The 26,726-nt window shown below is 34.2% G+C and overlaps 1 protein-coding gene across 10 annotated transcripts in view; it reads right to left on the bottom strand.

Annotated features, from left to right (window-relative positions):
• The window catches only part of LOC125667959 (ankyrin repeat and fibronectin type-III domain-containing protein 1-like), a 124,759-nt gene that overhangs the window by 67,737 nt on the left and 30,296 nt on the right, over positions 1 to 26,726 (bottom strand). For 6 of the 10 annotated variants that reach the window (XM_048901656.2, XM_048901665.2, XM_048901655.2 and 3 more), the window contains 3 exons: positions 19,848 to 20,014; positions 19,566 to 19,607; positions 14,878 to 15,012 (listed from right to left, as the gene is read on the bottom strand). In XM_048901656.2, the coding sequence (XP_048757613.1) occupies positions 14,878 to 15,012; positions 19,566 to 19,607; positions 19,848 to 19,987 (317 nt within the window). In that variant the 5' untranslated portion in view covers positions 19,988 to 20,014. The remainder of the gene's footprint in view (positions 1 to 14,877; positions 15,013 to 19,565; positions 19,608 to 19,847; positions 20,015 to 26,726) is intronic. The other 4 variants (XM_048901662.2, XM_056163186.1, XM_056163185.1 and 1 more) reach the window with 1 other exon arrangement.

Raw genomic sequence — 26,726 nt, forward strand, 5'->3', positions numbered from 1 at the left:
TCATTGACAGAGTGATACTTGTGGTCAGTGTGCTGAATGGGAAGAACTTGATGGTAATTCAGCCAGGGTTTTACAATCAAATGAATCTGTCTTTACTTTTCCCAGTCAATTAGGTTATCATTACCACATTAAATGATGAATAAATGCAACTACATATGAAATACATTTAGGCTATTAAGGTACCTTTAACTGTTACTCATACTCTGGCAATCAAATGTAAATTTTGTGTGATTGACCATAGAATGACAACAGGTTGACAATAATGTGACTATAATTAGAAGATTTTATTGCATGACTTTTTCATTGCTACATTTTATTACTTTGATCAAAGAATTCAATAAACACTCATTTACATTATATCAGAAAACCTCACAGCAACATATCACTTTGTATAGAATACTTTCTCTCTCTCTGATTACAACCTTTCCCCAAAAATTTTCCCCTTGAATATCTACAAAAATTGACCTTGAAATAATAGGCAAATCTTAATTAAAAAAAAGATTTTTTTTCAACTTTGTTTTTCATGCAACATATCAAAAAAGAATTCATACTCACACTTTATGTGGCTGTGGAGAGACTTGTTGCTTTTTATTTTGAATGTTCATTAACATGGTAGCAACTGCTAGCTCGGCCCTTTTCCACGCTTTCCATTTCCTGTATAACTTTTGCCATAACAAACTCATGTTGAAACCCTTAAAGTCTGCCAGATTTTCTTTAGGTAAAATTGAAAGTTTAAGTTTTCCTTAAATGAAGAAAAAATTCACTTCTTCCTCTGCACAGACCTGATATTCTAATATCATAAAGTCAAGAAAAAAAATCTTCATCGGGGAAAGCCAAACCCAATCAAATAATCATGGAAATTAAGCACACCTTTACTGTCGAATCAGAAACTGATTACAGAGCCCAATCTAAAGGCCCTCTTCTCCTTCAAACTGCAATATCCAATAACTCCAGCGCAATCTGATCTCAGCATTTGATCAGCTTCAATGAATCCATCAGAGTGGTTCTCAAGCTATTGACTGATCTTCATCACTTTGACGAACAGCTTCTGTATCTATAGACACAGCATGCTACTCCTTAACAACATATACAATAGTGTTATGACAGACACCACATGACCAACATTACGCATTTCCAGTCATAAATCTAGGTCTTATTAAGGAACTTTGTTCAAAATTTTGGCCAAAATGCAATCTAATTGATGCAAATATGAGCTTCTTCATCTCCGATTTACTTTCATGATATATAAGGGTTGTAAGCTATTTTGGGGAAAAATCTGAATGATACTGGTTGCAGATTCCCTATTTAGTGAGATTAATCATGAAACTGCAGCCAAACATATCATGTTTAATATAAACTGAGTTAACGTATTTTTAGATGAATGAAAAATATCTCATCATCATGATTTTCCTCTGTGCATTGTTTTCATCAAGCCCCTACTTAATTTCAGCAATCAATCATCGAATAATGGATTTGGCAACTTTTGAAAAAGGAATTCTATAGAGATCATTACTCAGGGCACCAAAAATAATCAGAGTACACTCGAAAGAAAAAAAAAGAAGAAGGAAAACAGAAGCGCCCTCTAACAGTACCTAGATAACATATTGATGTGAATTTACAGGGACTAAAAATGCTGACAGTGGTGTTCCAATGATCGATTATAATCGAAAATCAGTCGATTGTTGCCAAATTCTAAGCGCTCGATTATGAAAATTTTATTCCAATTAATCGGCTTTTAGATTTTGTTTTCTCAACAACTGAAATTTTTGAAGAATATTCCTGCCGTGACCTATCTATTAACCTAATTAATGGCGGTGAACATGAAAGCGAAAGTATCCATACCCGGGGAATAAAGCAAGTTCGCATGGTCAGGTAGACGAAGGACTATCCATCATGCGAGCAAAGCCATGCATTGTGTGAATTACGTGGATAAACTTGCTTTCGAAGGCCTGACTGTTACTGTGCATATCATATTTTCAATTGCTGACAATACATCCGATTTGTTTTTTAAATAAAATATTCTTCTTTCCTTTTTTTTTTTCTTTGCTGAATTTTAATTATGTCGGATTACCATAAGTTAATGACATGAAACTTTGATATACGGGGATATAACTGAAGCAAACGATATCCGTTTTTGGCATGTAAACCCTTCTAAAAATCTATTGACTTTTATATATATATATATAATTATAGGATATTAAGATAGTAAACAAGTAACAAATACACAAGGAAATACATGTAGAACTAACTTTTGAGTATAGATTTGCTTCTAAGAAAATCCTTTGAATGTTGATATAAGTTATGTGACAATTCGTTATTGATAAAGGTGTTACTTATTCGTTTGAATTTTCCCTTGTGTTGACTTTCATCGTCATTTTTCCAGGTCATGCTAAAGTCATGTGATTCACCACCATTGCTATAGCTACGATTTGAATTTGTTTGGTATGTGTTCAGAAATAAAGGAGAATAGTCTTTCAAATTCTGCAGTTTTTCCCTCACAAAATGATCCATATGGCTCTATCCTGGGGGCCTGCATGTTTGGACAAAGGACCAGAAATTTCAGTTTTGTGAATAATATGAAACTCCTAATGTCTCTCTATTTACAATGTTATTGCCTAGATGCAAGACCATCCATATAACCCTATTCTGAAGCTTAAACAATTTACCTAGGGACTAAATATTTCATTTTGATAGAGGCCTCCATTCTATATTATGCAATCAGTCTCTGTGTTACAGTAATGTTAATTTGTTTGGTGTCCAGGATTTCAGAAGAATTTTACAGAAATAATGCATATTCACTATATGAAACAAAGAACCCTATCCTAACAAGTCCCTGACCCAGGAGAAATGAATCAAAGAGGACGCTTCATTCCTCATTATTACTAAGTGCCAAATTTGATTGTCTGATGTCCAAGATTCAAGATGATTTTAAAAGAGATAATACATTTTCCCTATATCAGCCATTTCAAGAAACCCGACCTACCACCACAATTCCTTACTCAAGGGGTCATGAATTTCATACTTTACATGGAGAATTCTTTTTTCATTATTACTACGTACTCAGTTTGATGGAGATATTTTAGAGATTCTATGGGCTTCAGAGCCCTATCATGATACCAGAATACATGACTGAGGGGGTAGGGGGGGGGGGGTCATCAGAGTTTAACAATTCTGGAAGTGACTTCATTCCTCCTCATCAATATCTACTCAGTTGTTGGATGACTGACTTGATATTGAAACTTCTATGCTCATCACAACTACAGAATCTGTCTGCAAGATGTCCAAGAGTAGAGAAGATTTTTAAAGATTGCATAATATTTTGAGGTCTCAGGCACTGGGAGTTTAGTGATCATGACATTCACAATTTTTGTTCCCCTTCCCCCATACATGGTCTATACCAAAGAACTAATTTCATTTGGAATCATATTTGGTATCATACTTTTTAAAATAAAAATCAAAGTGTACATTTGTTAAACAAAACTTGTGAAAGGGGAGGGGTCTAGCACTTGATCTTTCACATACTTTTCTCAACCTCCACCCCTACCATTTTACCCCTTTGCTGGTGTACATAACATCTTAGGGAGATCGTAAGACTATCTTCACACATGGAAATATTTAGTTTTATTTACTACTTGTTTCCCCAAGTTCTAGTCATTCTAATCTCCATACTCAGACCTTATTTCGCAATGAAATAAAAAAAAGAGAAACAAGATGTGTTTGTGAAACACAAATGCCCCCGATAATGGCCAATTCCGAAGATGGCCAAGGTCACAAGGACAAATATCTTGGTATCAGTAGAAAGATCTTGTCACAAGAAATGCTCATGTACAATATGAAAGCTATAATATTTACCATTAAGAAGTTATGACCAATGTATAAAAAAAAATTAAAAGTAGGTCAAATGTCAAGGTCAAGATCATAGGGTAGAAAATGTTGGTACCCACGGAAAGGTCTTGTCACAAGGAATACTCATGTGAAATATCAAAGCTCTATCACTTACTGTTAAAAAATTATTAGCAAGGTTAAAGTTTCAGACAGAATGACAAAAACAAGATGCCCCCCCCCCCCCCCCCCCCCCCCCCCCCCCGATCTTGGGGGCATAAAAAGAAGCTGATTTAAAGGTTACTCCCAATAGGCCAGGTGTCTGGGGTAAATGGTGCAAAATATTTTGAAGAATATCATTTAATTTGGACGAGAGCCAAGGCCCCAAATCCTTTGATGAAAAATGGGCAATGTACTTTTACCTACATTAACTTAAACCACTTTTTGATTCAATTATACACTTCATCCCAACTTATTTGAACTGTACATGTAGATATCATTACTATCATATATAAAACAGTTTCCTGCTTTATAAAATATCCTGGCATATCAATTGAGTGGATCCAGGACTCCTGATACTCTGTGACAAAAGTGGACCAAGGACTCCCGATATTCTGGGACACAAGTGGACCCAGGACATCCGATATTCAGTGACAAAAGTGGACCCAGGACTCCCAATACTCTGTGACACAAGTGGACCCAGGACATCCGATATTCAGTGACACAAGTGGACCCAAGACTCCCAATAATCTGTGACACAAGTGGACCCAGGACATCCGATACTCTGTGACACAAGTGGACCCAGGACTCCTGACATTGTGGCATGAGAGGTCCCATGCATCACATTTACTAAGCATCTTCAATTGTTTGTCATAATATGTGTACAGTCTTTATCAATTCACTTTGACTTACTAGGAGTGTAAAACACAAAGGCATGCACAGATCAAAACTCAGACACTTATTAACAGATATGCACATTTTCACATTACATAAATGTTACGTAAAGAAAATGCCACTCGATCTACAAACAACACAGCATAATGGAATGTTTTGTCTGCTTAATATGTAATTAAAATAATATCACATATCAGATTCCTTGCCTGAAATCTAATCTTCAATGAAAGTTGATTCATTGCTGTGAGTAATATTATACCTAAAAAAATACTGTGCAAGGAAACTAGAGACCCATGGGACATAAGGCTAACCTGATTCATCTTGTCACTTACACATTTGCCATATCAACAGTGGCACAACAATAACCAAAGGTCAGCATAAAGGATAACAAAATGTCCAACAGCAAATTATTTCAACAACCCATAATTACTTTCAAGAGGTTCCAAAAGGAAATCTAATCATAAAAATTTGAATATTGTTGATGCTCGAACATTCTTTCACCAGTTGGCTTGCCTTGTTGTAGTGTGAAGGTTTTCAAAGAATTCCTATTCAAATGTGACCCCTTCATGACCATGGTTTAAGAATTTTGAACTAAACTATACCAAAATGATTTTGTTATCATTTTCACAATTGTAGCCTTTTTCTTCTTGAAAAGAAAGATTTCCATTCTTATTCCAAAGTGAATTAACTTTAAACTCCTTTTGTTGACTCAGTGGGCCATCATGTGAACAAATTTGTATCTACACTATTCAAGAAAGCTATCACATAAGTTCAGTCATTTCCAACTCAGTAGTTCTAGATATTAGATTTATAAATTTCACCTTTTCCTCATTTCCCCTTAGAAAGGGCATGATTCCTTATTTGAACAAACTTATGTCTCCTTTTCTTTAGAATGCTTTGTGACAAGTTTGGTTGGAATTGGTCTAGTGATTCTCCAGTGGAAATGGGAGAAGTTTACAAACAAGCAGACTTCACTAAAAAAAGTTAACTTGAATTTTCAAATCAAGTGAGCTAATAATGATATGTTGGACACACCATGAATTGATGAAGTTTGGAAGTTTCCTTATAAAACTTAAGTGCCTATTTATGATCAAATATACCCATCCATCTGTCTGTCCAAATTTCGACTAGTGTACAATGGACAAACTATGATCAGAAACACAATTTAGAGCCTTTGGCATAACTGAACTGATTTCATACTAACAATGGATGTTTCAGTCTGTGCAAAAACTATCTTTGTTAAATCCGGTCTTTCACAGGTTGGCAAAGAGGAAGAACAAAGCATCTTATATAACTGGATGACAAGGACAGTCATCTGAGGAAACAAATACATTAGTTACTCATATCTATTGGTATTAGGGATGTCAACGAGTACCCGATTAACCGGGTACTCAAACGAACGTCTGAGTATTGAATACTAAACTTGGAACTAGGTTACTCGGATTAATGTTTTAAATATTTCAAAGAACAAATCATCGTTAAAAACATCAGCAATATCTAAAAATAAAATAGGGATGGTGCATGTACAATGTATATACAGTGATTAGTTTCACGTACTGTACCCCAGTGTATGGTTGTAATTGGCTGCGGCTATACATATACAGTAATTATCGTGAACAATCACCTGGTGCATGACTTTTTTCACCTATGGCTATCATTAGCCCTTAATTTTTGGTTGGCTTTAATGATTTGTTTTCACTGATGATTGCTAAATCGTTTACGATCTATTACATTTTTAAAAGTTATTTAACTAGCATTTGGTTGCGAAATCGAACAGATGTAGAAACGCTGCTGTAGATTTCAAATGTGTGGATATATGTTTCAAAAGATTTAGCAGACAGATGAAAGAATTTAAGATCTAAAAAAAGTTTTAATTTCAGCTATGGATAGTAAACTTGGCATATACAAACGGAACAACCAACATGTTAAATCACATATGAATCAAATACAAAGGGCAAGTCAATCAGGTAGGAAATCCAGAAAAACAAACAACAAATTTTTTGTAAATAATTTGCCTAGAAGCTGTAAGTTTTCAAAAAAAGAAACAGATAACACATTTTTACTGAGTACTCCATCAGTTAATCGTCCAAGTAACTGATTTGATATATCTCTAATTGGTATATATTATAATCAAGATTCCAAAAAAGATTTTACAAAATTAATGACTGTGACCAAAGGAACATTCCTATAAATACGGTAATTTTGAACAAAAGTTGATAAGTCTGTTATTAATCTTCAATATGCTCAAGGGAACCGCATCTTGTGAGATGATGACAAGTCCTAGAATTTTGTTTTACATTTTTGCCAAGCAAGGCTTGTCCTGCAACAGCCTCAGTGGAAATTATGAGTCTCAGACATTACAAGAGGCTTGGTGACAATGTATATTGAATTACAAACTAATCAATTACCCAGACTCCAAAGAACCAAGAAATCCTTTGTGCAAAAAACTGCAAATCTATCTGAGAGAAGCAAAAGATAATTCCATCGTTCTTTTTTTTTTTCTTGGAATAATAACCATTCAATAAACTGTTTTAAAAATATTTTGAATTTTACGACATTGTAGGGTCAAATTAATCAATAAATTCAGTGCAGTGTATCTGTTCTTTGAATTACGCCTAGTCTATAAAAACTGATGGCTATCGGATTAAGAATGCCTGCATTTTATACAGCATCCCTAACAACCAGGTAATGGACACAGAACAAGAAACAAATTACTGAGGTTTGATTATTTGAATGCACAGGGACTTATATCCAGTTCCTTAATGAGAAAAGAAAATCTCTCAAGCCTCCATCATGTCTAGTCTTTCTGGTTATGTCCGTTGTGTGCATCAGTCAGTTATTATTGCATAGAACCCTTTGTCATGCAATCCACTGTCTCCTGTGGACCAGCTCTCTCTAGATACTTGAAATCAAACTTTGAAATAATTTTAGTCCAGGGAATCAACAAGCTATAAACAACACACTTTACTATTAAACCACTTAAAAGTCTCTCCATATTATAAAAGTATATCATAATAAGTTGGTAATAAAAATACTGAAACTTTCTATTACATAGAAGTATATTATTAGTATCAAAATACTGGACCTCCAGAGGCTTCATATCAATATTACGACTGTGAGATGAACACTGCATATACAAATCTAAATAAAGAAAGCAACACGACATGCACTATTATCAGTAATTTCATTATTTAAGAATAGATTTATCTATCCCCCAAAAATATGACTTTGTTTTCATCAATAGTAGATATTACAAACAAAACAAAAGTTTGATTTGGCCAACATCTTTTTTATTCTCTGTTTTAGGGGACATTTTCCCCTCAAAATTGGGGGAGGAGAAATAAAAATAGAAGTGTTAAACCAAAACAGTCAGTCAGAAAAATGGGGGAAAAAGGAGGGATATTGTGAAAAATTTTTTTTATTTGAATTCAGGATAGAAATTTTAATCATCGAAATTTTGTAGAAAAAAGCTGATACTGGTCTGAATTTGGATGTACAACTTTGATTGGTTAACATCGTCAGAAAACCAGGGTCGGTCGCGCTCCATGGAGAGCAACCGACCGTGGGTTTCCAATGATGATTGGTTAAGTGTCAATGAGAATAACAAATTGTTTTTAAATTTCATTATTTTCTTCTTTCTTGGTTTGGAACTGGTATTCTTAATAGGTCACAATTTATTGCACAAGCTGCAAGATGGACAATTCAGAACTGTAGTTTTCTTGCAGTTTGTTTACCCTTTTTTCAATGACCGTCAACGAACTCTAGGTAAGAGAAACACAAATAAAACATGAATTGGGTACTTTTATTTTCATTTGATTTCAGCCCAAATCAGGGTTGGTGCTCCCATAAAAAAAAAAATGTTTGCCTTAGAGTATCAGTTTTAACCTTAACCAAAACAATGGGATTACTTTGGGACATAGCCTTTCTTAAATTGTTAATATACAACATTCTGTATACTACTAAGGTATAAACTGAATTATTTTCTAAACAGGAGTGATAATCCATTATTCCGGCTAAAACATGTCATTATCTCTTTATTCAAAGTAGCATCAATTCATGGTTATGTCAAATACTCAATTCAATCATCTTTGCACCAAAGTATTGGCACATTTTCTCATAAAATTCAAGGTAATTTTTGAATTTTGAAATATACCATCTCCTATTTGGCCAGTCTATAAATCTTAAACTTAATTCTGTGTACATATTACAATACAAGTAAATATACCTAGCTGAGGCAACAAGTGAAGAAGAAAAAACCAGCAGAAAACATGTTCAGATTAAACAAATTATGAGAAACACTGCTGCTATTTTGGTAAACAATATCATAGCAGAAAAGATAAACTGTACCACTCTTCCCTACTGGTTTCTGTTTGGTTTTCCGAACTTCCTCGGGGACATAAATTTTAATTAGAGCTGTCATTTATGATTGGGATATGAAGCACTTAAATGCAACTTGCATGTTTTGAGGGATCTGCTTAGACAGAGTGCAGGGCCCCTGACAAAGACCATGAACCAGCCACCAAACATCAGCAGAAGCACTTCCAACCAGCTGTAGGGGGCTGTCTTTTTTAACAATTCCAAAATAAACATAGTTTTAAGAACATAAGAATGCAATTACCTCATCGCATTGTCAACTCACTTCCAAAAAATAAACACATTTTTTTCCAGCAGCAAAATTGCACTTTACATTTCTTTCTGTAGTTAAAATAACCACATACTGTGTTTAAATTATTGGAAAAAATGTTTTATGTAGACCAACCTGAAGTGCAAGTGATTACTTATCAATATAACGTAATTGCCAACATTTTGAACATTTTTTTTTATTTGCCTCCAGTTTCTTAATACTACTAACACTGTCTTCAGTAATTTTGAGATTTAATGCCAAACCAGCTTTCAAAATATGAAAAAGACGATGAACAAAGTAATTCCTAAGTAATACTCTGCTTTACAGGTCACACAGAAAATTGTTTCATCCAGCACATACAGGGATGGTCAAAACCAATTCCAATGGTTCAGCAGGTGGAATAGGGTTTTATCTAAGGAAGCCAGCATGCAGACCTTCCACAATATTGCGACATTAAATAAAGACCAAAGTCACAATTTATCTTCAAAGACTTCAATAAAAAAAAAGTTCCCCTGTTTTCATAGAAGTGGAAGCTAGGATTTTTCCCTCTCTCTTCTGATTGATTGCAATGCAAATAAGCGGCCACTAAGTAAACTTTACATGAACTCTTGCAGAGATATTCATTCATCTTAGAAATAAGGGCTTCACAGAAAGATTTTGATTGGATCAGACAATTAGCTGGTGGCCTGAGGATATTAAGCAATGTTAATTATATAAGGTTCTCATTAAAGTAGCAGGAAAAATGCACCAACTTTACAGTTGCTCTTTTAGTCATAAAACCACTGCCTTAATTAGGAAGCTCTCATGTGCAAGACCTTAAAGAGTGTATCATATTTTAATTATGGATTTTCTTCCATATTAATGGCTTATAATCCTTTCAGCAGTCTTTTCTTGGTGAAAAATGCCTCAAGTTTGCTTTCCACCAAATTGCATTTAATCAGAGCAAATTCATGGAACATGAGTGCAAAATGAAATAAAGGTCTATTCCTGCATCTTCATGGGATAAGATCGCCACCTCACTGCATCTTGAAATCTTTGCCTTGCTTCTCTTCCTCGTGTTTTTTTTTTTTTTTTAAACAAAGCTCATTACAATATCTCCTGTATTGGCAAACTGATTTCAATTCTAGAGTCAGGAGACATTTCTGTATAATTTCTCAAGAATATTCATCATACCTGTTATAGTAATCACCCAATTCACACAGACAAAATTGTACATTAACACTGATTCCTTATAGTACATCTTAATGGCCTGGTCTATGTATGAGATTATCCATGAGAATGAGAAATATATCTTTCTCAAAGGGAATGAAAGAGTATCTCCTTTATATCTAATGGAGAAAATTGTCACCTAATAGATCAAAAAATAACGAAAAGGAAACAGCTCACCTGATCATCAGGTGCAAATAACATTTATGATTCAAGATAAACACATTTCTTTGATGAAAGTACAATATATAGGAAAAACTTCGAAGTTATTGTCTCATGAACTACCCAAGGGTACATAAGAATCGACAACATCAAAACAATTACCGGTGCATTCTTCCTTTTTATAGAAGCACTTCATGAAATGTTTTTATATTTGCTAAGATACTTTTCCTAAAACCTGCTTTTGGAAAATCACAGAATTTTTATTTTATTTCTAAATGACAAAATGCAATTCAAATCAAAGTTACCCAGTACAAATCATATCTGCAATGTGAGGAGGAAGAAAAGCTGCAGGAAGAAAGATCATTTGGAAAATCCATTCACTTCAAAATAATGGAATATCGTGAAACCAGCTTTAAAAATCAATAGGGATCTTTCTCACTTCACAGGAACACCTCTGTAAGATATAATGAAGAATAGAACTTTCTGTGACAATAACGATTTCTCCCCTGCTTCTCAAATCAAAAAGGTGATTCCATACAAATTTGTTGGTAGGGTCTATGATCTGTAAATTATTCAATCATCTGCAGATAAGACTGACAATTTCTTCAGCAGACCAGTTGAATATGAAGAAAAATGCTGTACCCTTCACTTCACTCAAGTCTTGTTCATTAAGGTTTTCAAATGTAAATATTCATGGTCCAAATGCTGATGAGATTATATACTTTCTTTAGATATCTCCATGTACAAGATTATGATCATATTTCTCCCAGTTACAGTAATACATGCTGGTTCTCTGCATCAAAATCTCTCATTACAAACATGTGCCGTGTTGCCATGCCGGTACAGTGGGGCCTCATTAATCCAGATCCCAACAATCTGGATGCACCACCTTCTGTATAATTTGGGGGGGGGGGGACCAATTTTTTTTTTTTATACACATTAATGCGCTAATTTGTTTTCCATATCTGGATGATCATTTTTCACTTAGATTGGTTCATTAACCCTGAGAGTAATTGCTTTGGAAGGTGAGTCTCTGATAATTTTTGCTAAGTATGAATTGTAAAGAAAACATAAGTCATGCAGTATGATGAAAGTGATTACACATGTCTCTTTAACATTTCTCTAATTAGGTGTTCTATTTATCTATATGCTGAATGTGTCACTTAAACAGCACGCGATGATCAAGACAATGAATTGTCAATTTATGTACATCATATCAGCAATGCGTGCAGTGTCAGATGATAAACAATCTCCAGCATATCATTTGATCATCAAGATCAATAAGCAATACATAAACCAATCATTACTGTATAAATATATTCTAATGAACCACTACATGCTTCAAATGTGCTCAGTCGTAACTTTATATCAGTTTATTCAAATAAAAAGCACGCATAAGTGAGGATTATTCAGAAAAGTTGCAAATTCCCTTTCTGTACAATTGATTATAGTGAAATATGTTTAGTTTGAACATGATCCGTTATTTTCACTAATAAAATGCCACACATATTCTACAATTTAATTATTGTTTATACGAAGCCTTAAAGTTAAATTATTAAACAACGAATAATAGCAAAATTGCTTCGTAATAAATATGGCAATTTATAATTGCGTATGCATACACCTGTACTTCTTCTTATATTGCTTGGAGTTTTGTTTTTAATTATTAACACATCAAAATAATATGTGCACTTGGCCAAACCAAACCGGCAGTAGTTCATAATAACGAGCATGGACGATTCTGGATCTGTTATCCAGATATTGGCTTTAAAGAATATGAAATATAAATACTAGCATACTGAATTTTGGTCAGTTGATGTTGTCAACTGTCATCGTGTCTACTCCAGAAATGAAGACCATTGAATGACCAACTGTCTAATGCGACCAATGACCATGACTTTTACAACCTTTTCCTGTAATTTCATACCTTTTTTCAATGACTGTATATTTATTCTACTACAACACGTTTCCTACTTTCATTTTGGGTTGAGCATGGCTATCCTGGAAGTTATCATCCCTAACACTTTTGTTTTAAAACAAGATGGGTAATAGTTCTGCAGTGATCTTGTTTCATCAACACTCTGAATCAATGATTATATCCAAGCTATCAATTAATTAACATGCGATCAACGTGCAGGGTCACGTGTATGGCACGCCAAATTCACAAAAATGAGCTAAACACAGTTTCGCAGTTGATAAACTAGGTTTATCGACTGTAAACTATAGTTTACGGACCGTAAACTATAGTTAACGACGTTAATCTATATTTCACATCTGTAAACCATAGTTAACAGATAATCTATGTTTCACAAGCGTAAACTATAATTAACAATGAAAACAATCATTAGCGATTGCAAAACATAGTTTATCTGATAAATCCGGTTTCACGATTGTAAACTACGGTTTACAAGTCTGATAAATATAGTATCACAATTTGTGAAACTAGGATTAACAATTGTGAACTATAGTTAACGAATGTAAATTATAGTTTACAAATGTGAATCTGTATTTATCAGCAAAATCTATTGTTAACGTTTATTTAAAGACAGATAAACTTGGATTAGCATTTGTAAACTATAGTTTACAACCGTTAAATATAGTTTTACGGATGAAAACTATAGTTAACGAATTGTTTACAGTCGATAAACTAGGTTTATCGACTGTAAACTATAGTTTACAACTGTAAAACTATGTTTAGCTCATTTTTGTGAATTTGGCATGCCATACACGTGGGGTTAATCAACAAAACCCAAGTTGTTGTTTATTCAACAACAAAACCTGAGCTGTTGTTTATTCAACAACATCAAGGATAGTTCACCAGATATGGTATAGGTTAACTTTCCATAAAAGTAAGACAAACTCCAAGGTCAAGGTCACATGGTCAAAAACTTTGTTACCAAAAGAAAGGTACATCATGAAATTGACATTATTTACGATCCCAAAAAATGACAAAATCATCCTGCTGAGGCAAAAGTAGGTCATACTTAAAATATTCATTACAAAATTCGGTTTATGAAGTTCAGATACAACTTTAAATCTGTAATTTCATTATAAATTTTGACATAAATTTGGGAATTTTTTATGATTTCTTTGAGGAGAAACTGTCAAAAATTGGTAGTAATTCTTGAGTCAATGAAAAACACGGGTAGCATACCTAAAAAATCAAACATAGGTGCATATTGCTGGAGAGAGAGATGGGAAGGTCTTTAACATGTACATTATGAGTTCCAAATGTAGTTTTTTTTCTTCTGAGTTCAAAAGTGTATAATTGTCAACCATACTGTAGTCTGCAGGAGCCTCTTGCATTTTATTATGAGTAAATTCTTTGATTGTAAATCTCAAGTAGCAGGTACTAAATCCTCCCAAATTTGGAAATTTTACCCTGGCAGGATTCAAGATAAATGAATTTTGTTCAAAATATTCCCTAAATTTTGTGTCTGTGCATGTATTCTTTGGTGATTAAATTCTTAACAAGATTGCTACACAAAGCCATGTCCCCCCCCCCCCCCCCCCCTGCTGCAAAAAAAGTTGAAACACAAAAATCCCATAACTCCTGTAAAATTTGTCAAATCAAAATGACGGCGCAATATGATCAACTACACATGGTGACTAACAATCCTACAAAATTTGAACAAAATCCATTGAGCAGTTTTGGAGGAGTTGTGTCCACAAAGTGTTCCTATAGCATAGCACGTACGAATTCAACAAAGTCCAATAACTCCTGTAAAATTTGTCGAATCAAAATGACAGTGCAATATGATAAACTACATATGGTGACTAACAATCCTACAAACTTTGAACAAAATCAGTTGAGTTTCATAGGAGTTGCATCCACAAAGTCAAGTGTGATGGACACCCGTATTTCTATGTCACCTGTTGAATGGAGAATGAGGGAGTGGTTTGTTTTTTTTTAAAATTATTTATTGAAGAAGTTTGTTAACAATGGTTACTTTGTAATTGTATCTTCATTGTTAAACCATGAACACTGTTAGTGGGACAATGAAAAATTTATATGGTAACAAATTAAAATCATGGTTTTGCTCACACTGGTGTTCTGTATTTCATGTTCTTTATCAGAAAGGGGAAATAATGGAATGACAGATAGACAGAAATGTGCAACACTAAATGCTAGTGGCCATCTGAAAATATTAAACCATTCATTTTCTCACCTTGACAGGGATTTGGAGATGTCTGGGTTCAAACTGGTGGCTCTCTCAAGTGGAAGTCGAGATGTTTGAAGGTCATGTGAAATAAAGTCCTCAAAGCAGTATAGCTCGGGTTCAGCATCCTCTCTATCCTCACACCTAAAACCAACTCACCAGTTCAATGAAAGTTCATTTCATATTGGTGTACAAATCATAAGTTGTATCAAAATATAAGCAATGCAATGCATTTTTATTCACTGAATATATTATTAATTAATATAAGTTCATAGTTAGGATAGCTCCACCTTCATGTGACTTCACATTGTTATGGGTTCAAACTACAAAAAAAAGTATTAATTTCCACTTAATATAATTTAATTAAATCAATAACCAAAGAAAATGTGTATGTTGCCACCTTTTTAAAGATGTCAAACATACATAAACAGAAACAGCTAGCATAATAAATATACATAAAAACTGGTTAAAATGACAAAATTTTAATGTCAACAGTTTAAAAAACTGCTACTTTTCAAATATATATGAATTAATTATGGATATCAGGGAAATCATTGTATAATAGACATATGATAGAGAAAACACCAGCTCATGATTTAATTTTACTTATAGAAAATATAAACTTTTTAGCTCACCTGAGCTAAAAGCTCAAGTGAGCTTTTCTGATCACCCATATTCCGGCGTCCGTCCGTCTGTCTGTCTGTAAAGTTTTAACATTTTTGACTCCTTCTCAAAAACCACTAGGCCAATTTCAACCAAAGTTAGAACAAAGCATCCTTAGATAAAGGGAATTCTAAATTGTTAAAATAAAGGGCCAGGCCACCTTCCAAGGAGAGATAATCAAGAAAAGGTAAAAATAGAGTGGGGTAATTAAAAAAGAACCACAAGGCCAGAAAAGATGAAATGTATAGATAAGCTTTATTAGGTAGTGCAGATTTTAAATTGTTAAAATCATGGCCCCCAGGGGATGGATGGGGCCACAATAGGGGATCAAAGTTTTACATACAAATATATAGGAAAAATCTTCTTCTCAAGAACCACTGAGCCAGAAAAGCTGATATTTACATGAAAGCTTTCTGACATAATGCAGATTCAAGTTTGTTAAAATCCTGGCCCCCGGGGGTCGGATGGGGCCACAATAGGGGATCAAAGTTTTACATACAAATATATAGGGACAATCTTTAAAAATCTTCTTCCCAAGAACCACTGAGCCAGAAAAGCTGAGATTTACATGAAAGCTTCCTAACATAGTGTAGAGTTAAGTTTGTTCAAATCATGGCCCCCTGGGGTAGGATGGGGCCACAATAGGGGATCAAAGTTTTACATACAAATATATAGGAAAAATCTTTAAAAATCTTCTTCTCAAGAACAATTGGGCCAAAGAAGTTCACATTTACATGAAAGCTTTCTGACATAGTGTAGATTCAAGTTTGCAAAAACCATGGCCTCCAGGGGTACGTTGGGGCCATAATAGGGCCCTATGGTTTTACATGCAAATATATTTGGAAAGTCTTCTGATATGGACCAAGGTGACTCAGGTGAGCGATGTGGCCCATGGGCCTCTTGTTTTAGTATCAAATCGTTTACTATATTTTTTATTGTACCCAGTGCAGTGAATAAAATTCCTACATTTATATCATTTAATCAAATGAAAATTTTGCAAAAAACCTATGATTTCATATAAGGATAGAGTTACCTTAAAATTAACTACCTGTTTTAATCTTGGAACATAAATATTTCAACTAGCACACCTGATCAAGTGCAGAAGTTTTCACAGGAACTTGCAAAGTTCAACTGCTAAATTGAACTCCTGGATATTTTCATTTGCCTAAGTTCAATCTTGAACAGTTTTATTTTCAAGGTTTCACTGTCCATTCTATAAGACATTAATACCATGTTTCAGTTTTAAATTCACGGTTTTTACCTATTCAGAGAAAACAGTAAAAAGTAAACTACAACACAAAAGCACAGTATAATTCTGTTAAGTGGAATAACTTGATATTCTGTTTATGAAGGGCTTGGCTGGCAGCACACCATAAACATGAAACAACACCTTGTACACAGTGCCAAACTATTTCACACAGGACCAGGAAGAATATAGATTTCCCAGACAATTGAGAATCCAAGTTTCTCTTCAAAGAGGGATTGAACATTTTTCAAAGTGTGTCTCTCCAAAAGTGCTGACACCATGTCTGTCAATTGAACTATTCTTGTGACAATGTTTGTTGCAAGATCTATCAAAGATCCCTTGGTGTGGCACCTCAATACACAAAGATCATGAACACTGGTTGTATATATTTCAATTGTTTCCCTCTTCGGCAATTATGACTTCAATAGGAATTTCTTAGTTTTCCTCACAGCAGAGCTGTGAAAGTACTGGAACAGAAACCAGATTCTTTTAAATTGGGATAGGTCTTTTCAACAAATTGATAAATTAATAAGTTTTGTCACTTTACCATGAAATAATTCACAAAAGACAAAATAAAAAGTAAAGGTATCCTTTCAAACAGATTGAAAAACAGATTAACAATGGAGACAAATCTAGGATTTTTTGCTGTGTGTGTGTGGTCAGGGAAATGGTGGTCATCAGAACAAACACATTTATCGGAAAGCCCATCCTCCACCCCACCCCCCTCCCAACCCTTTTGTGGGTCATTAACATATTGTTGTGTTTGTATATACTTTGCTTCTAGAATTGGTAGTAGGGCATACCCGTCATATGATCGCATGCATGCCATGAACCTAGTTTTGTATGTGTTAATCCACTAAACACCAAACTCATGGTCACAGCTATAGACACGCCCTCCCCCAATGTACAAACAATCTTTTATCATTTATTGAAGGGGAGTATGGAGGGTAATCATGTGCAAAAATCCAAGCATTTATAATAGATCAGAAAGGTAATTGTAAATCTGGAGAGAACAAAATACATTTCTTACTGGAGTGCCCAATATTGTATGACTTGGGGAAAAATTTCCTACCATTTTTTAAAATTGGCAGCTGCCAGATAAATCAAATGACGGCAGCTAGATAAATTTAGTGGTGGCCGCAAGATATCAAGTGGCGGCTGTCAGATGAAATAAGTGCAAGCCACCATATTAATTTAGTGGTGGCATCCATCACATAAATTAAGTGGTGGTTGCCAGTTAAATCCATACTGGCTACTTTGGCACCTACCACCTTCTGTAGTTATTCAATAACTACTAACAGTTATGAACAATATCTTATACTTTTTTAGGACAACTCTTGTAGATGTAATTATAAATAAAATTTAAAACTATATATATATATATATATATATATATATATATATATATATAAACCAATAAAAAAAAAACCAAAGAAAATGGAAAAAAAACCAAAAAAACAAGAGGCCCATGGGCCACATTGCTCACTTGAGTCGCCTTAGCCCATATTCAAAGATTTTTCCCTACAAATTCACATAAAACTTTAATCCCTATTGTGGCCCCAACCTATCCCTGGGGGCCATGATTTTTACAAACTTGAATCTGCACTATGTCAGGAAGCTTTCATTTAAATGTAAACTCTTTTGGCCAAGTGGTTCTTGAGAAGAAGATTTTTAAAGATTTTCCCTACGTATTTGATCCCCTATTGTGGCCCCACCCTACCCCTGGGGGCCATGATGTTATCAAACTTTAATCTGCACTATGTCAGGAAGCTTTCATGTAAATGTAAACTTCTCTGGCCAAATGGTTTTTGAGAAAAAGTGTTGTTGATTTTTATTTTCCCTATATTTGTGTGTAAAACTTTCATCCCCTATTATGGCCCCACTCTATCCCTGGGATATGATTTTAACAAACTTGAATCTGCACTATGTCAGGAAGCTTTCATAAGTCAATATAAATGTTTCTGGTCCCGTTGTTTTTGAGAAGATTTTTAAAGAAGTTCTTTACATATTTGTATGGAAAACTTCGATCCCATTGTGGCCCCACCCTACCCCTGGGGGCTATGATTTTAACAAACTTGAATCTTCACTATGTCAGGAAGCTTTCATGTAAATTCGTACTTTCCTGGCTCAGTGGTTCTTGAGAGGAAGATTTTCAAAGCTTTTACCTATATATTTGCATGTAAAACTTTTATCCCCTATTGTGGCCCCAACGTACCTCCGGGGGTCATGGTTTTAACAATTTCAGCTCTTCTGGCCCAGTGGTTCTTGAGAAGATTTTTAAATGACCCCACCTTATCTTTGTGTTTCTCCCCTTTGAAAGGGACATGGCCCTTCATTTGAACAAACTTGAAAGCCTTTCACCCAAGGATGCATTGTGCCAAGTTTGGTTGAAATTGTCCAGTGGTTCTGGAGAAGTCGAAAATGTAAAAAGTTTACAGACGGACAGACAGGTGATGTACAACAGGCAATCAGAAAAGCTCACTCGAGCTTTCAGCTCAGGTGAGCTAAAAAAAAACAAAAAAAAAACTTAATTAGTAGATAATCTGTCAGTAGTAAACTTGTATCTAAAAAGAATATGGTCTACACATTAAATTCAATACAATAGCTGTTTTCACTGGCCACCAAGTGTACGTAATGCACATATAATTGACTAATTTTGTCAACCTACAATGCCACCCCCACTATAATACCAATATCATTTAAGTGCAGAATTTGGTGGTATAGCATCCATCACCAATGAAATGCTTTAAGACCTTCAGAGTTATCTCCCTCGACACTACAATACTACCTTGCAAAGTGAACAGATTTTCCAGAAGTTTTTCTGCCGCTTCTAATGAGAAAAGTTATCCTTCTTATATTACATTGGATAAATTCTGAATTGTGTTCCAGATTTAAATTTATAAAACTACATATCCATTGAGAATTGAACAACAAAAACTATTATAATGGTAATGGTGATGTAATACAGCCAATTAATATGTATGTAGATAATACAAAAGAAAATTTACAAATACCCTGAAGACAGTAAATGTACAGCTGTGAGTTTCAAATGTACAAATTCTAAACTTACTCATTTGTCTCTGGCAGTTCGCTGTCGATGTCGTAATTCTCTGGAACAGCAGCACAAGCCTGGTTCTGCAATAAGGCTGGAGGCATGGCCGGTGTCAGAAGGGGTGTGTGACTACTAGCCCTGCTACAGGTGGCAGACATGTTTTATCCATTTATTGCTGCTGGGGTCTACAATTATAATAGTTCATATATGAATAGATATCTATACACTTATGTCAATGTAAATGCATGAAAACATATATGAAGTGATTAGCTATGTTTATCATCACCTTGCATTGGAGTTTGTGGGGATATGGTGTGATGTTGTGGGGGTGTACAGGTAGGTGGGCGAGTGAATGCATAATCTTGATATAGAAATTGTTCAATTACAGTTCAAACTATAACTAACTGAAATAATTAACCTGAATATTACAGTTTATAACGCAATAGGGTGCATAATGTCACATCCCTGCACAAAGGGTGTCAAAACCTAATCCTTTAGAATAGTTGGAGGTTGATTGTTAGGTAAGATATAAGCAACCTATCAGCCTATGTTGCAAGTGAGACCTTCTAATGTTTCTTCAATACAAAAATGTGGCTCAGAAGAAATACTTCAATGACCTTGACCGTGGCCAAATGATTCAGGGTCATGGCACAAAATAAGGATGACTTTGTAATATTAATTCTTTTTCCATTACAACATTAAAATCAGACACAAAAATGCTGAAAGGACAGAGATAGACAGACTGAAAGACATTCCATCAAAATTTTGTTGTAGAGGCTATAACTGTGCATCAAGTTTAAGTGCTAGATATTCAGGAGTTAAAGAGGAAGACTGTCAAAGATTCAATGCACTTTCAATATTTGATCCTTACCCTGGAGATTGAACCCAGGCCTGGGCCATGAATTCACATTTCGTAAAAGTGTGACCATGCTCAACATAAATATATGCACCTAGTTTATGAACTATAAGTTCCAGATTGAATAGGAATTTCTTTTTAAAATTCCATGGAATTTCAATATATGGAGCCATAGAGATCCACTTCTAGACCAACATCCTTAATTCAGAAGAATTTCACAATTTCAGTAGAGGCCTCCATACATTGTAACTATGCACTTAGTTTAATTGTTGGATGCCCATATGTCAATAGAAATTATTTAAAATAAATAATGCATTTTTACTCTATAAGCCATCACTAAGAGTCCTACCAAGTACCACCAGAAGTCCTGACTCGGGGATTATGAATTTCAAAATTTTGGTAGAGTCCTCCATGCTCTGTATTAATATGAACACTGTATGCTTATTTGATGTCAAGGAGGAGTCAAGAAGATTTTCCAATAGATTAAACAATGCATTTTTCATTGTTTAACTTTGATGTTCATAATTAAAGAAGATTTTTAAAGATTTGCATGAATTTTATTGAAGTTTTTACACAGGGGACCAGGGATGATAAAACTTTGTTGCCCTTACCCTAAAGATGCTAGCACCAAATTTGGTATCAATTAAATGGTCCAGTGGTATCTCAGAAATTGAAAATGCCCACATGATAAATGGATAAAAACAAATTGCAATACGTTACCGAAGGGACTCAAGCAACTTAAAATAAATCATTAGCCTAATCTGACTCACCCAAAACTTTAATCATTAGCACTCTTATCTTTTGTAAACACTTAATGATTTCTTGGCTAAAATGCATAAAAGAATATTTACAAAAGGATAATAGTTAATAAAATATTCCTCAATCCGCTATTATCTATGTAATGCCCATCTGGCGTCAAATCAGGCAGAGCAAAAAAGACTTGCACCAAATATTGATTTGCTTTTCTTTACCAGCAAGTAAAATCATTCATATATATTCATATTGTCACCAGGGTATCAAATTGCTTAACATTAGATCAATATGGAAATAATTTCACTGGCCTGCCCTCATGTAAACAGACATGGCAGCAATATACAGATAGAAAAGCCGTTTATCTCCCTCCTACAACCTGCTCTGCCCATCATCATAAACATCCACCAAAGTATCAAACAACTTAATTCACTATAGAGAGATAAACTTCATCCTGATTCATTGCATCTTGAGAAAATTTAATTTCAAATCATATTGACATAAATATGACAAATATCCATATAGATTGACAACTTTAAAAGAACTAGAACACTAACATATGAAGAAAAAAAATACCCATGTAGATTGACAATTTAAGAACTTGAGTTACTAACATATAAAATTTTAAAAACATCCATGTAGATTGACAACTTAAATGGGAACTAGAATACTAGCATATAAAATTTTCAAATCTATATCCCTTTGCACAAAATTAACCTTTATGACATTGATCAGGTCAAGGTCATAACACGTCTTTTACATGCGAAATATAAACTATACTTTAACCTGCAAGGCAATATAGCTTGTGCATATCAGACACCATACATCCACACCCCTTCTTATATTGCTATCATCTACCATTCAGAGTTGAAAAAGTCTTTGATCCTATCCATGAAAAGCTTCAGTGTAATAATCCAGGTGCTGATTCTTAGTTTCCATGGCGTTAAGTAAATAAGAGTCATAAAGTATGATTCAGTACCTTTGGGATCAACCTAAAGCCTTGGTTTTATTTAATATGGCCTGTTGGGATCAACCAGACCTTATGCCCTAGGTAAGTGTTGAAGTAATTATTTGGACGACATGCATCTAGCTCCTAAGATCTGTTTATTAGGGTAAATAGTCATATTAGAAGATGACCTTGAAATCGGGTTTTACCTTGAAACTTTTTAGATTTGTGTCCCTCTGTTGAAACCAATGAACACAAAATGATAATACATGTTCCTAGTTTTTATAATTCAACCCTTTTATTAGGAATACACCACATCCATGGAATAACTGCATGATTCCGGTTAAAACAAATTTCACAACTGGATTGTAGACTGAAATCATAATCATCTCTTTGGTTGCCACTGCATATGAGATTCCCGTCCCATTCTACTCTCACCGGAAATCATTTGTTCAATTTGTGTCTTGGCCCATTGACAGGTGCATTATTGCAATAACTCATGTCTTTATGGAAGTGGTCATGTCTCAAATCAAATAGCTTCCATTGGAAATTTCAGGATAATTCATCCAGATTTCGCCTCATGTCCTTTAAACAAGAAATGCGTAATGGCCAAAAACAGACATTAATAATGACCCCCTGCATTGGGACCCTGGGGAGGATACCATAACATATTTAGAATGGTTTGAAAGGGGAAATTGCATCCTATTGGTTGTTAAAATTACAAAAGTCTGTTTTCATTCTGTCTAATTTCATACATTCTTATATACATGACAGCATGGGAATTTCATGAAAGCATTTTCCTGGATTTCCATACACTTCAAAATTGGACCATTACAGGCATTTGTCAGAATGTGTCAGAGTGACCCTTGCGCTCTGGCCTTTGGGTGCTAGAGGACCAATTCTGATGCTCATTCTGTAGAATATTAAACGTACCTTCCTTTGATGCAGAGTGTGTATTGATGCAGTGGTTCATATTTTTAAAGGATTTTTTTTCTACAACCTTTTAGCAGAACATTCTTCAAAATCTCCCAACAATCAAAAGGATATATGGGACGTCAAAAGGATATATGGGACGAGAATTTCATTCAGGTTTACATCCTAAACACATTAAAAGAAAGTGATTGCACTGCAACAACAAATATTCACATGAAACTCACCAATGTTTTGTCACAAACACAATATAATTGAACAAATAGCTATTACAAAACTCAATATTGTATATATCAGTCTGAGAATTAAGTGTCTGCACATACCATATACTAGACTAAGTATACCTTTTGACTTAGTGAACTTTTAATTCCCTCAAAATCTTTTCTTGTACACTGAATACAACCTAGGTTGTAAAAGTAAAATGAGATTATTTTAAGTACTTTAATTAAAAGTTTGAATAAATTCAATGAACCATGCAATATGCATACATTTTTTAATTTATTAAATGAAAGCCCCCATATTACAAACTAAATGGAACAAGACATTACAATTTTTCCATAGCGGAGATGGAATTTCTTAATGCTATTCAAGAACATAGTCAAGACTTAATTCAAGATTACCAATCATTTAATCAGCGTGTCAGAAAATTAACTTTAAACATATCAGTCTGACTTTTTAAATGCCTATATAAATGACATAATACCAGAATAATATTAGTGTTAAACATATACAGCAAATGTTTAATCTTCAAAGCTTATAATTAACAAAATGGCTAGAATTTTAACTCTAATAGCCCTGAACACATATTCAATTCTTTGTTGCATTCCAATTATTTAAAAAGTCTTAAATCAGCAAAATCATCCTAAAAAAACATCAAATTATCATTTATGTCTATTACCTAATTAAACTCTTATATACAAAATTAATATCACATATTTAATTGAATATAAAATTGAGTGTTCATGACTTCTCAGCTGAGTGTAGTAGATAATTATTCAAAGTTCTAAGAAGCTTAATTTACAGAAATCTGGGAGACCAATAACACTTGACCATTTCAAGTATTGAAATATGTTTACATGGGGCTTCAATACTACTTTTAAAGACATATGTGACATTTCTGACATTTTCTATAAAATTATTTTTCCATCTCCTCAGTATGAAGAGTTCTTGTATGATTTTGGAAATAGGTTAAAATTCTACATTGAAGTAATATTACCATTCTTTGTATATTGGCCTGGGTCGCCCAGTCAGGTTGGATCACTTAACTAGTAATGCATGGGTCCTGGGGTCAATACCTAATTGTTCCAAAGATTTTTCTCTCCTTTTTTGCTGCAGTTATGTCCATTTATACAATTTACACAAGCTGACTTTACATTTTTACTTGCAGCAACCTGGAGCTATCAAAATATGCTACCTCTGAAAACAGACATGGTAATATACCCCACGATTTTTTGTAGAAACGAGATAAAGTCCAATGGAATTGTACGTGAAATGTCACAAAAAATTACATATAAAATGCCAGTTTCGAATATTTGTCCCACTCCCACACGCAAACAAATTGGTTCGTACCTTACTATGTACGAGAGTTCTCCAAAGGGAAATAACTCGGAAGCAACACGAAACCAGTGTATCAAGAAACATTTTGTATGTCCTTAAATTAAAATAAAGATTTATTCACGGGTTTTCTGTTTCACACAAAAATACAATCTGATAAAAAACAAGATGCCCACAGGCCTTATCGGTCACCTGAGTACTTGTGAAAAAGTATCACTACACCCAAGGGCTATGAAATCTAGAAAAAAATTTCCTGTTCTGAATATCTAAGCTAAATTCTAATGTTCAGCAACAGCATAGAACAAGATGTGTTAAAATTTCAATGCCCTCAAAAGTGCAGAAGCCCGTCACCGGCAGTGGTGATGTCTCCATACGAGTGAAATATTCTTGAGAGGGACGTAAAACAATATTCAATCAATCACTGATGAGAAGCTTTACATAACATAATACTTTAGGTGTATTAACATTAAAACATTAAAGGATAAGTCTAATTTGGACCCATCCTTGAGCCAAAACCCTGGGTTGTGAAATTCACCATTTTTTGTACATCCTTTTCTGCTATTCCCAAATATGCATTCAGATTTTATACAGTATCAGCAAACTTACACATAAACACTATATACTAAGTTTGGTCCCAACCTGGGGTCAGAACCCCTATCCCAAGGATCATGAAATTTACAATTTTGGTAGAGGCCATCCTGCCCTACATCATTATGCATTTAGTTTTCCTTAAACATGTGCAGTTCTACAGAAGAAGATTTTGAAAATTTGTCAATTTTGGGCAGTTTTTACCCCGCCCCTAATGCCCTAAAGGTGCAGGAATCCTGAAATTTAAAATTTATGTCCCCCTTGTTCCAAAGATGCTTCATACCAAATATGAAAAGAATTGGAATGATAGTTATCAAGAAGTTAAAAATTTCTATTGTTCACACCTTTAAGCCCTACCTTTGGGATCATCAGATTTACAATTTTGGTAAAGGACTACCTGCTCTTTCTAAATATCCAGGGATGCAGGAGTCCTGAAATTTACAATTTATGACCCCCTTGTCCCATAGATGCTTCATACCAAATTGGAATGGTAGTTATGAAGAAGTTAAAAATGTTCAATTGTTAATGCACGACGACAGACGACAACCAATTGCAATAGGTCACCTGAATAAACTAACCTAAAAATTCTAAACATAATACCATATATAGCTGGGTTTTTTGGTGGATGTAAAATGGTGAATTTAAGAATATTTAGGTATATGTCAATAATTTTGACAGTTGTAAATTTGGCAATTTGATCAATATCTACTAGATAAATATAAAGGACTTAAATTTGGTGGTTATCATTTTGACGATTTCGAACCTATTATCACCAAAATTAGCACACCACTAAACAAAAGACGTGCTACAGGTTACTCTATGTACACACAAAAATTGTATCACGATGGCAGATTGAAAGTAAACAAATACTTACAGGTTCTCTTCAAATCAATGAGACCCATTTAAAGTCAAATCGAGTATCATAACACATAGACGGCACCTTTGTCAAGAACATGCATATTAACTTTTACATTTACAGCTTCTTATGGCCTCCGTCCCCCAAACAACATCAACTGCAGAAACAATGTCTCAAGTTTTCACTTCATTTTCTTTGTAATTACAGTGGCATTTGATCCCCATCTATTGATTTCCATTGAGAAATTCTTCTGTAAATAAGTCCTGTGTTTGTTTTTATCATGTCAAGTTTTTCTAGGGTCCGGCGATCTCTTTTTATAAACTGTTACCTTTCATTTACTTGTATCAAAGCTAGAAAAGTTCACTATGCTACACAGCAGCAAATAATAAGTCATAGAAAAGTAAAGTTAAGTAAACA

The sequence above is a fragment of the Ostrea edulis genome, chromosome 4 (assembly GCF_947568905.1).
Source record: "Ostrea edulis chromosome 4, xbOstEdul1.1, whole genome shotgun sequence".
In the NCBI taxonomy this organism is placed as follows: Eukaryota; Metazoa; Mollusca; class Bivalvia; order Ostreida; family Ostreidae; genus Ostrea; species Ostrea edulis.